Source organism: Chrysochloris asiatica, unplaced genomic scaffold (genome assembly GCF_000296735.1).
Source record: "Chrysochloris asiatica unplaced genomic scaffold, ChrAsi1.0 scaffold00194, whole genome shotgun sequence".
NCBI lineage: Eukaryota > Metazoa > Chordata > Mammalia > Afrosoricida > Chrysochloridae > Chrysochloris > Chrysochloris asiatica.
Window position 1 is genome coordinate 5,414,250 of NW_006408712.1, and position 17,022 is coordinate 5,431,271.

Consider the following 17,022-nt stretch of genomic DNA (forward strand, 5'->3'; position numbering starts at 1 on the left):
GAAGGCATGCAGCCAGTTGCTCATCAGAAGCCATACACAGGGTTGCTATGAATTGAAACCCACTCGATGACACTTAACAAAGACATCATACTTTGAGGGGTGATATGTTTCTCCAAAAAAGATAGAATCCTTCCAAGCAATGAAAATCTGCAACAATTCAATCCAGCATTCCAAGATTAGAGATATTCTCTATATAGAAGGTACATCTTTCTCCCCAATCAAGAAAAAGTGTTAACAGATATACATTCACTGTTAAAATATATACCAGATGTTAAAATGCTAATTTAACTAAAAGCATGGTGGATATAGGACATCCTGGACCTACCATGAAGCAATTCTATAGACTGGGGTGGGGGTGGGGGGACACAGGGACGATGGATGAGGGGTAATGGGTTCGGCCAATAAAATACTAAGTTGATAATTTGTAATGAGTGCTCCCTGGAGGCCAAGATGGCCAAACTTCGTCTCTCATACTTCGGACTTATTATCAGGAGGGACCGGTCACTGGAGAAGGATATCATGGTTTGGTAAGATGGAGGGTCAGAGAAAAAGAGGAAGACCTTCAACGAGCTGGATTGGACAAGCGGCAACATGGATGGACTCAAGTGTGGGAACAGTAGTGATGTTGGCCCAGAATCAGGCAGTGTTTCGTTCTGCTGAGCATAAGGTCACTATGGGTTGGTACCGACTTGACGGCACCTAACAACAACAACAACAACAATAAATTTTAAGGCACATAATTTTGAAATCTTATATTTTAGCATAGGATACTCAGTTCTTGCTCCATATCATGTATCTTAAGGGTTGTTCTTGCATCAATGTTCTGTTGATGGTCCATTGGAGAAGGAGTCAAATGGAAAGTTAGTCATATCAGAGCAATTTCCATTAATAGTTAAAATTATATTCCAGCAATGAAAGGCTTAGCTCTCAACTATTTGGAAAAGCCATCCAATCTGATGGAATTTATATTTAAAGATTCCAGATATATGAGGACATGGGATACAGAAGTACAAACCACAATGTATTTTCCAAAGGCTGTCCTGGCCCCAAGGAGTTTTGAGTGGGTTAAGTATTGGGCTGCTAATCACAAGGTTGACGGTTCTATCCCACCAGCACTCAGTGGGGAAAAGATGAAGCTTTCAAATTCCATAAAGGTTTATAGTCTTGGAAATACTAAGGAACAATTTTATTGTGTTCCGCAGGATCGTTATGAGTTGGAATTAACTTGATGGCAGTAGGTTTGGTTTGGTTTGGTCCTGGCCCCAGCAGGTATTCAATAGAGTTTTTTTTTTTTGAAAATATAAGAAAAACACATAAAGATTATCTAGATATAGTTTGGGTACATAATCTATTATTGCATGGTAACCTGGTAAAATTGAAAAGCAGTGCATAAAGCTAATTAGAATCAATTTTATAAAATTAAGTACATTTTACTAGTGTTTTTCTTAGGTTTGCTTATATAGGCAATTCCTACTTTTCATTACCTTAAATTTCACTTGTCTCTTAATCCAATGGTGTCAAAAAGTATCTATATTATCCTTTTCATGCCATTAATCCATTCACTTGTTAATCAACATCATTGTGGGCACAATTTGCCTTTTACAATGCAGACTCAAAAGAGAAGAATTGTAAGTTTTTAAAAAAAATCATGGCTAAAAAGAAGGGACAGTCTGTATCTTTATTTTTTATCAGTGTTGACAGTTTCTCTGGATAACATGCACAGTTTAAACTCTACTGTTTAAAACAATAAAGGTCTTAAGAAAAGATACTTCTACACTCAAGAGATTACCTTTCCATTTCTTCTGTGAATAATCTGCACCTTAGGCTTCCTGTGGATGTTGCTGTCAGGTGCCATCGAGTCGGAACTGATTCATAGTGACCCCATGCACAGCAGAACGAAACAATGTCCGATCCTGGGCCAACCTCACTACTGTTGCCACACTTGAGTCCATCAATAATGCCACCTGGCCAATCCATCTCGTTAGAGGTCTTCCTCTTTTTCTCTGACCCTCCACCTTACCCAGCATGATCCTTCTCCAACGATTGTTTCCTCCGGACAATATGTCCAAAGTATGAGAGACGAAGCTTAGCCATCCTGGCCTCCAAGGAGCACTCTGGCTGCACTTCTTCCAAAACAGATCTATTGGTTCTTTTGGCAGTCCATGGCACTTTCAGTATTCTCCTCCAACACCACAACTCAAAGGCATCAATTCTTCTATGATCTTCCTTAATCACTGTCCAGCTTTTGCATCCATATGAGGCTATTGAAAACACCATGGCCTGGGTCAGGCGCACCTTAGTCCTCCAAGCTGACATCTCTGCTCTTCAATACTTTAAAAAGTTCCTGTGCAGCAGATTTGCCCAGTGCAATATGTCGTCTGATCTCTTGACTGCTGCTTCCACAAGTGTTGATAGTTGATCCAAGAAGAATGAAGTCCTTGACAATTTCAATCTTTTCTCCATTGATAAGAATGTTGTTTATTGGTCCAGTAGTGAGGATTTTTGTTTTCTTGACATTGAGATGTAATCCATATCGAAGGCTGTGCTCTTTGATCTTCATCAGTAAATGTTTCAAGTCCTCTTCACTTTCAGCGATCAAGGTTGTATCATCTGCATATCGCAGGTTGTTAATGAGTCTTCCTCCAATCTTGATGCCACGTTTTTCTTCATAGAACCCAGCTTCTCGTATTATTTGCTCAGCATACAGGTTGAGTAAGTATGGTGAAAGAATGCAACCCTGTCTCACACCTTTCCCAATTTTAAAACATTCAGTGTTCCCATGTTCTGTTAGAACAACTGCTTCTTGGTCTAGGTACAGATTTCTTAGAAGTACAATTAAGTGTTCTGGAATACTCATAATTCTCGATGTTGTCCATAGCTTGTCATGATCCACACAATCGAAAGCCTTTGCGTAGTCAATAAAGCACAGGTAAACATCCTTCTGATATTCTCTGCTTTCAGCCAAGATCCATTGGACATCAGCAATGATATCTCTCGTTCCACGGCCTCTTCTGAATCCAGCTTGAACCTCTGGAAGTTCTCTGTCAATGTATGATTGTAGCCGTTTCTGTATTACCTTGAGCAAAACTTTACTCGCTTGAGATATCAAAGAGATTGTCCGATGATTTCCGCATTCTGTTGGGTCACCTCTCTTTGGAATGGGCATAAATATTGATCTCTTCCAATCATTCGGCCAGATACTTGTCTTCCAAATTTCTTGGCAGAGATGAGTGAGTGCCTCTTGTGCTGCCTCACTTCCTTGAAAGATTTCAATTTTTATTCCATCAATTCCTGGTGCCTTGTTCTTTGCCACTTCTTTCAATGCACTTTGGACTTCCTCTCTGAGTATCATTGGCTCTTGTTCATATGGTATCTCTTGAAATGGTTGAACATTAACCATTTCCTTTTGGTACAATGACTCTGTGTATTCCTTCCATCTTTTCTTGATGCATTCTGCATCATTCAATAATTTGCCCAGTGAATCTTTCAATAACAAAAGTCGAGGCTTGAATTTTTTCTTCAGTTCCCCCAGTTTGAGAAATGCTGAGCGTGTTCTTCCCTTTTGTCATTCCCTATTTCCCTCACCCTTCCCACTTTCCTAATGCTTTTTCCCATGTCCATAATTCTCTGGATTCATAGATCAGCACACTTAGGCTTTCTTTGTTGTCTACCAAAATTGACCAACTCTAAGATTCCAGACTTCAAATGTCTCAGCAAAGCAGAAACCATACAGTGATAAATGGGGGTAAACGAAAAAAAAAAAAAAAACCCAACCCAGGATATCATGTTTGGTAAGGTGAAGGGTCAGAGAAAAAGAATAATACACCCAACAAGATGGACTGGCCAAGTGGCAGCATCGATGGACTCAAGCGTGGCAACAGTAGTGAGGTAGGCCCAGTATGGGGCAGTGTTTCGTTCTGATGTGCAAAGGGTTGCTATTGAATGTGCCATGGGCTGCCAAAAGAACCAATAGATCTGTTTTGGAAGAAGTGCAGAAAGCAAAAAAGGATTTGAAATACTTACTAATGAAGAATGAGGAATGCAGCCTTCAATACGGAAGAAAACAAAAACAGAGAAAAGTTGTCAGAGATTTCATTCTACTTGGATCCACAAGCAGCACTTATGAAAGCAGCAGTCCAGAAACCAAAGGATGTATCTGCTGCCAAAGACTTCTTTAAAGTGTTAAAGAGCAAATATGTCATTTTGAGGACTACGCCTAACCCAAGTCATGGTATTTTTAATGACCTCATATGAACAATAAACAAGGAAGACTATAGAAGAATCAGTGCATTTGAATTATGGTGATGACAAAAAATATTAAAAGTACCATGGACTGGCAGAAAAATGAACAAATCTATTCTAGAAGAAGTGGGACCAACTGCTCCTAAGAAGCAAAGATGGCGAGATTTTGCTCTCGTACTTTGGACATGTTGTCAGGAAGGACCAGACCCTAGGGAAGGATGTCATGCTTGGTAAAGTGGAGGGTCAATGAAAAAGAGTAAGAACTCCAACAGCACGGGGTTGTACAATGGCAGCCACAATGGGTTTACATGTAACAATTGTGAGGATGGCACAGGATGGGGCAGTGTTTTGTTCTGTTCTACATCTCTGTCACTATGAATTGGAATGAACTTGGTGCTGTGGGCTAATGTGGTAGACGGCAAGGTCAGTTTAAACTGCAAGGTTGGTGATGCAAGCTCACCAGCCACTCCTTGGAAACCCTACACAGGGTCGCTGTGGGTCAGAACCTACTTGACAGAACTTAACAACAACAACATGCACCCTATTGTTGCTGTTAAGTGCCGTCGAGTCAATTGCAATCCTCTATAGGGTTTCCGAGGAGCAGCTGGTGAGCTTGAACCGCTGACCTTACAGTTTAAACAGCTTTGCAGTCTGGCACATTAACCCACAGCGCCACAATAAGACAGTATAATTGCCACGTAGGGTTTCCAAGGCTGTAATCTTTACAGATACTAACTGCCTCATCATTCTCCCTTGGAGCAGCAGTTGGGTTTGAACCACTGACCTTCTGCTTAGTAACTAAGTGCTTAACCACTATGACACCAGGGCTTTTTGGAGGCAGAAGCTGATCAAGAATGTTTTTCTACACCTTGAGCTCATAACTTTCTCATGATGCCCTGAGCCTCATAAAAGGACTGAATGGCAAAGGCCTAGGAGAAATTGTTACACCTACATGCTAATTTGGGTACTTACGGAATAAGCCCTAATTTTCTACTTCATGTTACTGGGAATATTATTTTCCTTTCATTACAATGTATTGTGAAGACAACTGGTTAGTTTTAAAGTGTTTAAAACGGAAAATGGTTTAGAATGAAAATAATGCACTAAGACTTCATATGTATACCAGTGGGAAGAGGAGGAAGTTGTGGCTTATATGACTGTATTTGGAAACTACACTACATTCATATAAAAATTTGGTCAAGTAAATCCCTTTAGTCAATGAATGGAAACTAATACTCCTCCCTAATGTATACTACATTACTGCTATCAGAAATGCTATGAGATTATACTTTCTAAGCTCATCAAGTTTCTCTAGAATGCTATACATGTGCTCTCATCAGCTATTACTAAATGTTTTAGCCACTTTCTTGCCAGCGTTCTTAGCAAATATACTTTCACCTCTGATGAGATGCAGGTCAATAAATCCAGACACTTGACACAACCTCCATGTGAATTTATACAAAGGAATCCTGGTGGCACAGTGGTTACGTTCTTAATGCTAAATGAAAGGTAAGTGGTTCAAAGCCACCACACTCTGCGGGAGAAAGATGCTGCAGTCTGTATCTGTAAAGATTTACAGCCTTGGAAATCCTATGAAGCAGTTCTACTTTGTCCTATAGGGTTGCCTGTATCAAAATGATTTCACAGCTATGGGTTTTGGAATGTCTACAAATAAAGTACACTGTTTTATCCAGTACTTAGACTATGCCAACTACTATCACAGCACTTTATATACATTATTCCTCAAAACAAGCCTTTAAGGTAGGTATAAGTAGCTTAGGAAGAACATTTAGCCATTACTCAGTAACAATTTATTTTTTATCTTAAATATCCAGATACAGACAGAGAAAGCATCTAAACATACAATAAAGCAAAGCCAAATTTCCTATAATTAAAATTTTTATCATATGTAGTAAAATTGGCTTCATATCAACAGAAGACAAATTCTGTTCTTCTGATTTGTGTGCCCCAAACTGATTCAAACTGTAACTAGTAGTAAGAGTATAAAAGGAAGAGCTAATTAGCATATTTTAAGCCAGGAATAGCCCATACCCAGCTGTAGGGCTCAATCAAGTCACAAAGTCTAAATGACCACCAATGGAATCCAACCACCAAGCTATAAAGGAACTTGTTGAATTTTTTTTTTAAATCTTCGCTTACCACTATCCATAAAGATTTAAAAAGAAAAGAAAAAATGGGGAGAAAGTCAAAAGCAGGAAAGTATCATAAGAACCCTTCTTTTTGACCATGGGTTGAAGAGATCATGCTTCCATAATACATACAAACTTGAAGAACTCATTAGCAAAGTTACAAAAGATTTTGTGAGAAGTGGTAAATTATGAGATGGGATGATTAATAGTATTTTTATTGCAGCTTCTTCTGAGGACCTTGGATATCCGTAAGATTCTACCATGTAGACAACTATGTAGAAAATGTGAAAATGGAATGAAAAAAGTGTTGTTATTATGCTGTTTGTTATTGTTAAGTGCTGTCGTCGGTTCTGACTCATAGCAATCCTATACAGGGCTCCTAAAGAGTGGCTGGTTAGTCTGAACCGCCCACCTTGGGATTCAAACCGACCTTGTGGTCCAGCGCTTGTCCTATAACCTATAATTAGCCTACTAGCTACACCTGATTTAGGAAAGAAGACTCAAAAACACCATGTTCATGTTTCCTTTCGGGTTAACTTATGTAAGGCACTCATCTTTGTTGCTGTTGTTATTAAGTGCCAATGAGTTGGTACTGACTCATAGCAACTTTGTATAGGGTTTTCTGGAGTCCTGACTGGTGTGACGCTGTAGAATAAGCACTGGGCTGCTAACTCCAAGGTTGGTGGTTCAAACCCACCAGCCATTCCTTGGAAACCCTATACAGTCATTATGGGTTGGAACCAACTTCATGGCATGTAACAACAACATAGGGTTTCTTCAGCTATAAATCTTTGCAGGAGCAGAAAGCCTCATCCTTACAAAAACTACAAAAATTTATTTCAAAAAGTCCTCACTTTATTTAAGACACTATCTTTCTGGTATTTTGTTTCCAATTCTTCAATCCAGTCTCCATTATTGTCACCAATCACCTGGGATAGAGAACCTTCAACTGGTGGTGGTTGTTGTTGTTAAATATCATAGAGTCAGTTTAGACTCACAGTGACCCTGGATAGCAGGGGTAGAGTAGGTCCAGTCTGCGGGCCATATGTTGTTGTTGTTAAGTACTGTGGAGTTGGTTCTGACTCATAGTGACCCTGCACAAGGTTTCCAAGGCTGTAAATCTTTACAGGAGCAGAAAGCCTCATCTTTCTCCTGTGGAACAGCTGGTAGTTTTGAACTGCCGACCTTCAGGTTAGCAGCCCGATTCATAATCACTATGTTACCAGAGCTCCTTATAAGGCCCATGAAATCATTTGGTCTGGCCCTGCCAAGGCAACTGTAGTTCCATCCATCTCATTGTTGCTATTATTGCTAAGTGCTGTCAAGTTGGTTCCGACCCATAGTGATCTTGTGTAGGATTTCTGAGGAGAGACTGGTGAACTTGAACCACTGACTTTGCAGTTCAAACCAACTTTGCAGTCCAGCACATTGACTCACAGCACCCACCAGGACTCCTAGCCATCACATTGGTGGTTATATGCTATGGAGTCGCTTCTGACTCCTAGCGACCCTGTACAGTGTTTCCGAGGCTGTAAGTCTTTACGGGAGCAGAAAGCCTCATCTTTCTCCCGCGGAACAGCTGGCAGTTTCGAACTGATGACCTTGTGGTTTGCAGCCCGATTTGTAACCACTACGTTATCAGAGCTCCTTAGCCATCACATTGGTGGTGGTGGTTATGTGGCCATCACATTAAGGATGAGTTAATTTAAATGTTTGACTAAATACAGCAGGTTAATCTTTAAACTGGAGTCCTGGTGTGGCTGAGTGGGTTAATGCACTGGACTACAAAGGGTTTGAATCACAAGGTCAGTGGTTCAAGCTTACCAGCCACTCTTCGGAAATCCTACACAGGGTCACTATGGGTTGGAACTAACTCACTGATACTTAACAACAACAATGATCTTTAAATTGATAATTTTTTATGGTCCATGAATGATGTGATAAAATTTGGCAGAATAAAGGTTCCCCATCCCCTGTATGTGATGTTGTGGGTTAATGTGCCAGACTGCAAGGTCGGTGGTTCTAGCTCACCGGCTGCTCCTTGGAAACCCTATACAGGGTCGCTATGGGTCAGAATCGACTCAATGGCATTTAACAACAATAACAACCTTTTGGTTAGCAGTCCAGTGCTTATCCCACAGTGCCATACCAGGACTCCAATTGTTTGTTTTCCCTTTATTCACTGGATGAAGTCCAAACTCCTTAGCATGACACATCTACCCTTGTCCCTTTTCTAGCTATTCTCCCAAATGAGTCATTCACATACAAGTGCTCCCTACACATTCCCTATCCTGTTCCCCAAGCCAGTCCAATGCATCTTAGCCTCTGACATTACAGCCACCAGTTCCTCAAAATGCCATGCAGTTTCATTTTTATGTCCCTGCAAGTGTGACCCTGCCTGGTTGGAATGCCTTTCCTTCCACCTTCCCCATTCTCCTGCTTAGCAATATATCCTTTAGGCCTCAGTCTCACATCTTGGAAGCTTTCCTGACATCCTCCTCCTTGGGTGGCTTAGACCCTTAGACACTGTACTGTATTCCCTCACTGGTCTATAAACTGATTTACTACTTTCTAGCTGAGTGACCTTGAACAAGTTCATTAATTTCACTGAGTCCATTTCTTAATATACAGAATGTTAGCACTGACTTAATACTGAGAAATAATGAATGAGAGAATCATTTGTAAACAAGAAAGCTATACCAGCATTAATAATCTTATCCACAAATAGGTGAATATAGTTTGTTCTATGGGTAAGATTCATCTTTTGATGTTTGGTTCCCTCTCCAAGGACGACCTGCATTTTATCCACCTTTCTGGCTCTTATGCATCTATCTTCAGGAAAAAATGTTATATAGTAAATACATACAAAACATTAGGTGAAAAGTTCTTGAATGAAAGATTTTCCTTTTTTCTACCTTCCCTAATGCTTTTTACAGGAAACAAGCACATACAAATAATCAATAAAAATGAACAAAGTGAATATACGATGGATGTATGAATGAATACAAGAATACCCAGCCTTTGATGCCGTTAAATGCTGTTGAGTCAGCTCCACTCACGATGTCCATATGTATAAACTTGCCCTTGTTGTTAAGTGCTGTGGAGTTGGTACCAACTCATAGCAACCCTGTACAGGATTTCCGAGGCTGTAAAACTCTGCAAGAGTAGAAAGGCTCACCTTTCTCCCAAGGAGAGGCTGGTGGGATTGAACTGCCAACCTTGTGGCTCAAAGTTCAGTGTTTATCCTACAGAGCCAATGAGTTCCCCAAACTTGCTCTTGTTGTTGCTAAGTGCTATGGAATCCTTTCAACTCATAGCAACTCTGTACAGCGTTTCCGTGGCTGCAAATCTTTACAGGAACAGAAAGCCTCATCTTTCTCCCTCTGAGGGACTGGTAGATTCAAACTACTGAACTCGCAGAACCCAGCTCATAATCCACTATACTACCAGGGCTCCTAAACTTGTCCTTTGTGAACTTATAATCAAGAGGAGTGATGTGACAAACCCTATATTATTCTGACCTTATAAAAATGGTAGCAAAAGCCTTCAGTGTCAACTTGTAGTAAGAAATTATTTCCTGCCATGCTTATTTTATTTAGTGATCTGACAAACATTGTAATTGCTATCTTAGTGACTCATGATAACATGAATTTTTTAGCATTATCAGAATTGCTGATGCAATTCAATACCTCTTTACTGAGTATCTATTGCACTAGGTCCTATGAGAATACAAAGATAGGTGATGGACTCTGCCCATAAGACACTAAATGTATAGAAAGGAAGCTAAATCACAAATCCAGATAATTAAGCTGAATGTTGTGGGATGTATGGAGAACCTAAGGCTAATTACAATCAACTAACAGAACAGACCCCGAGGTACTTACCAACAAGAACAACAAGATAGCTAAGTTAGGATGTTGGACTCATCTGAAGTAAAATTATGTATTACAAATATCTGGTAGCTAATAGCTTCTGTACCTAAAGAATATCAGCTGTATATTACATATGTATCCTTTTCCTACATGCACTAACATATTTTATTCTAATTTAATTATAAATCTGTGTTGATGTCTAATGAATAAGCGCTGAATGTTAACCTTGCAAAACACCTGTATGTAAGAGTTCCAAGTCCTTACTGAGTATTATCTCAGTCTATCTCCACTACAAAACTATGAGATAGATACAACTTGCCTCACTTTACAAATTAGGAAATCAAAGTATAGGCCTTGTATATTTTTAAGATTAAGAGGCAAAAATAAAAACATGAAAACTAACATTCAGAGTCAACACGAGCATGCCAAACCCACTGGTCAGAGGTGAAAAGTGCTCGCCTTCTCTCTCCCGTGGGAACCACCTATTGCCCTTCCTTTCCCGCCAAACAATAATTTTCTCCTCTGAATTCATAAATGAATTGTTGTTTCTCATGCAGATCCTCTCACACCTTCCCACCCCAGAGAATACACTGCTATTTAAATCATAGGCAGCTCAAGGTAGATGTGACCGAATCAGATCCCCAGGTGGACAAAGCTCTGGTAGGAACACGAAATTCAACCTTCCGTGCTGGGGATCCATTCCTGGATCACCTCCAGGGGATGGCAGCAGCTGTCGGCTCACTCGGGAGATTCGACCCCGGCATTCGGTCTCCTCTCCTGCTGATCCCAAAGAGCTTGGGTTCTGGCATCTGTTCATTTACCCTTCGCCAGCCGGGCGCTCCCTGCACGGTCTCCATTCCGCCGGGACCCAACGCCAGGCTTCACGTGCCCCCCTCTCCGCTGCAGTTAAGTGCCAAACCCACCCGGGGCGTCTTGGCCCCTGGAGGTACAACCCATCCCGCCCAAACCGCGGCCTGCTTTTGGTTGGGGGCCGCCGCCAACCGTGCCCCGGCCAGCTACTCACGGTTCCAGTACACCGGGTAGCACTCTCCTTGGGTCACATCCACCTCGTAGAGTCCGCCCCGCACGCACACCGGCTCGATGTTCACCACCTCCTCCAACTCGGGCTCCTGTCTCGCCGCGCGCGGGCAGAACCGGCAGGCGCGATCCTCGTCATCGTCCTCGCCGGAGCTGGAGGCTGGGCCTGCGGGGGCCGCCGGGCCGCACACATGGTCGCTGTCTGGGTCCTCGGCCTGGGGCCGGGCGCCCGTGGCCTGCGGCAGGGTCCGGAAGGCGCGTTCAATGCGGAGCGAGTCGTAGCCGATGAAGGGCTTCCAAGTCTTCTTGTCCTCTTTGTAGAACCAGCGCACCTCCTCCGGGCCCAGCTCCGTCACCACCTCGTAGCGGTGCCGGGCGGCCGGGCCGCCGGGCCGGGTGCGCTTCCTCTCTCCCGGCCCTCCTCCCGCCGCCCCTCCGCCCCCGGAGTTCGACGGCACCAGTAGAGGCTGCTGCGGCGGGTGCAGTGACGAGGAGCTGCCGCCGCCGCCGCCGCTCTCGCCCTCGCTGTAGTATCTCAGTGAGGAGCCCGACTCGGCCGAGCTGAAGTCATAGTTCTTGTCACTAAGGCAGGGGTCCAGCGCCAGGTGGTGGTTGTGGTCCTCGGCGCCGGACGCCAAGTGCAGCCCGGGGTCAGCGCGCAGCAGGGCTAGGGGCACCTCGTTGTTGCCAAGGTCCCCACCAGGCAGGTGCTCAAAGCAGTAGACACCGCCGCCGAACGTCGGCTCCGCATCCGAGCCCAACTCCCAGGCGCTGCCTCCGCCCCGGCCGTTATGTTCCGGGCTCCGCGGTAACCCGCGGCCCGCATAATTCATGGTGCCGACACGCTGCCGGCTGCCCGGCCCAACGCGGAGCCGTGGCCCCCAGCGTTTCCGCCACACATTAAACGCCGCCGCCCTCTCCACCCGGAATTTTTAATCTTTCAAATCCCGACCCGGGCTGCGCCGGCAGCGGCGGCAACTCCGCCCCTTTTGAGGCTCGCGGCCGCCGCAGGCGCGTTCCACGGCCCGCCCATTGTCACGCAGCCCGACGTAGGCGGTGCTTGGGCCGCAGGGCCCGCCCCGCCGGTCGCGCGCACCACTCCGGAAAGCCCTCCTCCGCTGGCGCTTCTAGCGGGCAGTAGTCGCTGCTGCTTCTGTCCTGGGTGCTGGGTCAACTCGGGTCACCAGGTCACCTTTCAGCTTCTCCAGTTCTTTTCCGCCACCCCCAGCTCGTGCTGCCTTCTCATCACCCTGAACAGCTGCCTCTGCACCTGCCCAGATGTAGAGAAGGTTTACCCCACTTTTCTCTGTAATCTGGGTTAAGATGCTTAAACAAGTCCAGAGGGCCACAGCTTTTGTGGCCGTAGGCCCACCTGCATCCTCAGAGGAATTTGCTCAGTCACCTGGTTCTGGCTCCTTCCAGAATTGTCAGCCTACACAAGGGCACCATGTTCCAGTCTACCAATTTAAAATGTTGGCTGTACCACTTCTACTCAGACACCGGAATCTAACCCTCCCTTCATATGTCACCTCGTATGGTGTAATGCTATGGGCTAATGCGCTGGACTGCAAAGTCATTTGAACCACAAGATCGGTGGTTCAAACTCACCGACTCGACAGCACTTAACAACAACAACAACATTATTATTTTTGGAGTCCTGGTGTGGCACTGTGGGTTAATGCGCTGGGCTGCAAAGTCAGTTTGAATCGCAAGGTTGGCAGTTCAAGTTCACCAGCCATTCCTTGGTCCCTATACAGGATTGCTATGGGTCAGAACCGACTTGATGGCACTTAACAACAACAAAATTATTATTTATGGAGTCCTAGTATGGCACTGTAGGATAGGCACTGGACCACAAGGTCGGTTTGAACCAAAAGGTTCATGGGTCAAATCCATCAGTCACTCTTAAAAAACCCTATACAGGGTTGTTATGATTTGGAACCAGGTCATAACAACATAATTGTTTCTCTTTCAACACATACTTCCTGTTTTCTCAGTCTTATTGTAAAGCCTTTGTTTGAGACTGTTTCTATAGCTCAGTGTCTGCCACACAATGAATTCTTAATCTGTGATGGCTATAATAATGGGAAATTCAGTAGGTGTGCAGAAAGATCATTAGGTTAAAAACCAGAAAAACAAAAACAAAATCTATAACCACCCACCACCAAACCCAACTATTGAAGTCCTGGTGTGTCGCTGTGGTTTAACAACAGACCCAGTTATATGGAATCCTGGTGGCACAGTGGTTAAAAGTACTTGGCTGCTAACTCTAAGGTCAGCAGTGTGAACCAATCGGGCGCTCCATGCAAAACAGATGTGGTGGTCTTCTGTAAAAATGTTAAATGCCGTTGAGTTGATTCCGACCCGTAGCAACCCTGTACAGGATTTCCAAGGAACCGCTGGTGAATTTGAAGCACTGACCTTGCAGTTTTAATGACCTTGGGGTCCAGTGCTTATCCTACAGCGACACACACACCAAGGCTGTAAAGATACAACTTTGGAAATCCTATGAAGCAGTTATACTCTGCCCTGGTGTGGCGCTGCAGAACAATTCACTGGACTGAAAGGTCGGTTTGAATTGCAAGGTGGGCAGTTCAAACTCACCAGCTGCTTCTTGGAAATCTTATACAGGGTCACTATGAGTTGGAACTGACTCGACAGCACTTAACAGTAACATGCGTGAAAATCAACTGGAGGTACACAGCTAGACCCAGTTTTGCTAATTAACCACAGGCAAGTCACTTAATCTCCCTGATTAAGTTTTCCTCATCTGTAAAATGAAGTGATGATTGGACCAGATGATCTCTAAAGTCACTTTCAGCAATTACTTTTTAAAACCTTTCATGTTTCTCTCAGTTCTCTCTGCATCTCTGATTCTGTAACTTACCTGGAGTCAGGTTAAACGCTGGGGCTCCCTTATACGTTGTTGTTGAGTGCCATCGAGTCGATTCCAACCCCTAGTGACCCTGTATAGGGTTTCCCAGGAGCAGCTGGTGAGCTTGAACCATCGACCTTGCAGTTTGAACGATTTTGCAGTCTGACACATTAGGATCCTCTTATATTTGGAAAGTATTTTATTTCATCAATACTTCATGTTAAGAATCCAGAGGAAAACAATCTCCAGCCCCACTGTTCTGAACTCAAGATATGACAATCATGATTACGTTCCCTCCCTTTGTTGTGGAATCAGATTGGTAGGGCAATTTCTCTTTTCCTGGAGACTTTGTTTATCCGTTACTACTTAAAACAGAACCATCTTTAGCTTGTACAAGTCTTTCTACAAGTTCAAAATAAGACATTGCTTAACTGTGGGCAGATACAGACCTTTGTTGGAGTTCATGGATTGGTGATCAGAGCACGGTGTGGATTTCTGCCCCAGTTTGCCCCTTTTGCTGGATAATTTTGTGAACAACCTGCCCCATTGTACACTGTAGCCCTCCTCCATTTATACTGCTTTATGAGAACTTGTGTCTGGATTTCTGCCCCAGCTTGCCCCTAATTTTTTATTGACAACTGCAAAATATTGAGTGTGAACTCTGATTTGTTTACTACCCAAGAAAGCATTCATTCTACAGTGTTTTGATGGTCACCCAGGAGCCAGATACCTATGTTTTAGATTCTGATACAAAAAAGAATGGGAAAGACTCAGTTTCTTTTTCAAGGACCTTACAGCCTAGTGGTAGATACAGACAAGTAGATGTACTATTGTACAGTGTGAGAAGTACTATAAAGGGATTAAAAATAAGGAACGTTGTTGTTGTTGTTAAGTGCCGTCAAGTTGATTCCAACCCATAGCGACCCTGTATAGGGTTTCCAAGGAGCAGCTGGTGAGCTTGAACCGCCGACCTTGCAGTTCAAACGGCTATGCAGTCTGGCGCATTAACCCACAGCGCCACACCAGAACTCAAAAATAAGGACTAGCACAACGTTTAAAAGATCTCTGTCTCTTTACATCTCTTGATAGAAAATAGTCTAATTATATATAGGTTTTCCTAGCTATCTGAAAATAAAATGTTCCTGTGTAAAGTTTCATAAGCTGAAATGGCATAAAGCAAATACGCAATTACCATTAATTTACATGGAATTTTTTTTTTTTTTTTGAGCATTCCAAACTCCCGCAAAACCTCCTAAATCATACCTAAATAACACATAAAACTTAACACTAATACACAGTGTTCTCAGACAATACAAAGCTGTGGTGCCCTGTTGATATATTCTGAGTGTAGTTTATTGGGGAAAGAGCTTGGTGAGTCCATTGTTGTTTGGGGTGTAGGCTGCTTTGTTAATGGCTGTCTGCAAAATGCTGAAGTAATACTAGTTTCCCTTTTCTGTCTTTTTTGGGTAAGAATGAAAATCCTCTTTATATTTCTTTTGATTGACAAAAACAGGTACTAAGGCAGTTCTTTCATAAAAGAAAGTAGCATAAAGTAAACTTTTGAAAAGCAGGGATGTTGTTGTTAGGTGCCATCAAGTCGGTACTGACTCATAGTGACCCCAGCACGACAGAACCAAACACTGCCCAGTCCTGGGCCAGCCTCACAATTTTTGCCATGATTGAGCCTGTTGATGATGCCACTTTTCCAATCCATCTCGCTGGGGGTCTTCTTCTTTTTCTCTGACCCTCCATCTTACCAAACATGATATCCTTTTCCAGTGACTGGTCCCTCCTGACAATATGTCCAAAGCATGAGAGACGAAGTTTGGCCATTCTGGCCTCCAAGGAGCACTCTAGCTGCACTTCTTCCAACACAGATCTGTTGGTTCTTTTGGCAGCGCATGGTACTTTCAGTATTCTCCAACACCACAACTCAAATGCATCAATTCTTCTACGATCTTCCTTATTCACTGTCCAACTTTTGCATGCAGATGAGGCTATTGAAAATATCATGGTTTCCGTCAGGTACCTTGGTACCTTAGTCCTCAAGCTGACATCTTTGCTCTTCAACGCTTTAAAAAGGTCTTCTTCAGCAGATTTGCCTGATGCCATATGTCATTTGATTTCTTGACTGCTGCTTCCATGAGTGTTGATAGTTGATCCAAGAAAAATGAAGTCTTTGGCGACTTCAATCTTTTCTCCATTAATAAGAATGTTATTTATTGGTCCAGTGGTGAGAATTTATGTTTTCTTTACATTGAGATGCAATTCATACCAAAGGCTGTACCCTTTGATCTTCATCAGTAAGTATTTTAAGTCCTCTTCACTTTTAGCAACCAAGGTTGTATCATCTGCATATCTCAGGTTGTTAAGGAGTCTTCCTCCAATCCTGATGCCACAATTTTCTTCATATAACCCAGCTTCTCAGATTATTTGCTCAGGATATAGGTTGAATAAGTATGGTGAAAGAATACAACCCTGTCACACACCTTACTTACTTTAAAACCATCCAGCGTTCCTATGTTCTGTTTTAACAACTGCCTCTTGGTCCATGTACAGGTTCCTCATGAGCAAAATTAAGTGTTCAGGAATACTCATACTTCACGATGTTGTCCATAGCTTGTCATGATCTACACAGTCAAAAGTCTTTGCACAGTCAATAAAGCACAGGTAAACATCCTTCTGATACTCTCTGCTTTCAGCCAAGATCCATCTGCTGTCATCAATGATATCCTTCATTCCATGTCCTCTTCTGTATCTGGCTTGAACCTCTGAAAGTTCTCTGTCAATGTATGCTTGCAGCTGTTTCTGTATTACCTTTAGTAAAACTTTACTCACATGGGAT

At 43.1% G+C, this 17,022-nt stretch overlaps 1 protein-coding gene across 3 annotated transcripts in view; it reads right to left on the reverse strand.

Annotated features, from left to right (window-relative positions):
* The window catches only part of DDHD1 (DDHD domain containing 1), a 125,396-nt gene extending 113,076 nt beyond the window's left edge, over positions 1–12,320 (reverse strand). For 2 of the 3 annotated variants that reach the window (XM_006872364.1, XM_006872362.1), the window contains exon 1: positions 11,289–12,135. In XM_006872364.1, coding sequence (XP_006872426.1) covers positions 11,289–12,135 — 847 coding nt within the window. Of the gene's footprint in view, positions 1–11,288 lie in introns of all 3 variants that reach the window. The other variant, XM_006872363.1, reaches the window with a different exon arrangement.
* Between the last annotated feature and the right edge of the window lie 4,702 nt (positions 12,321–17,022).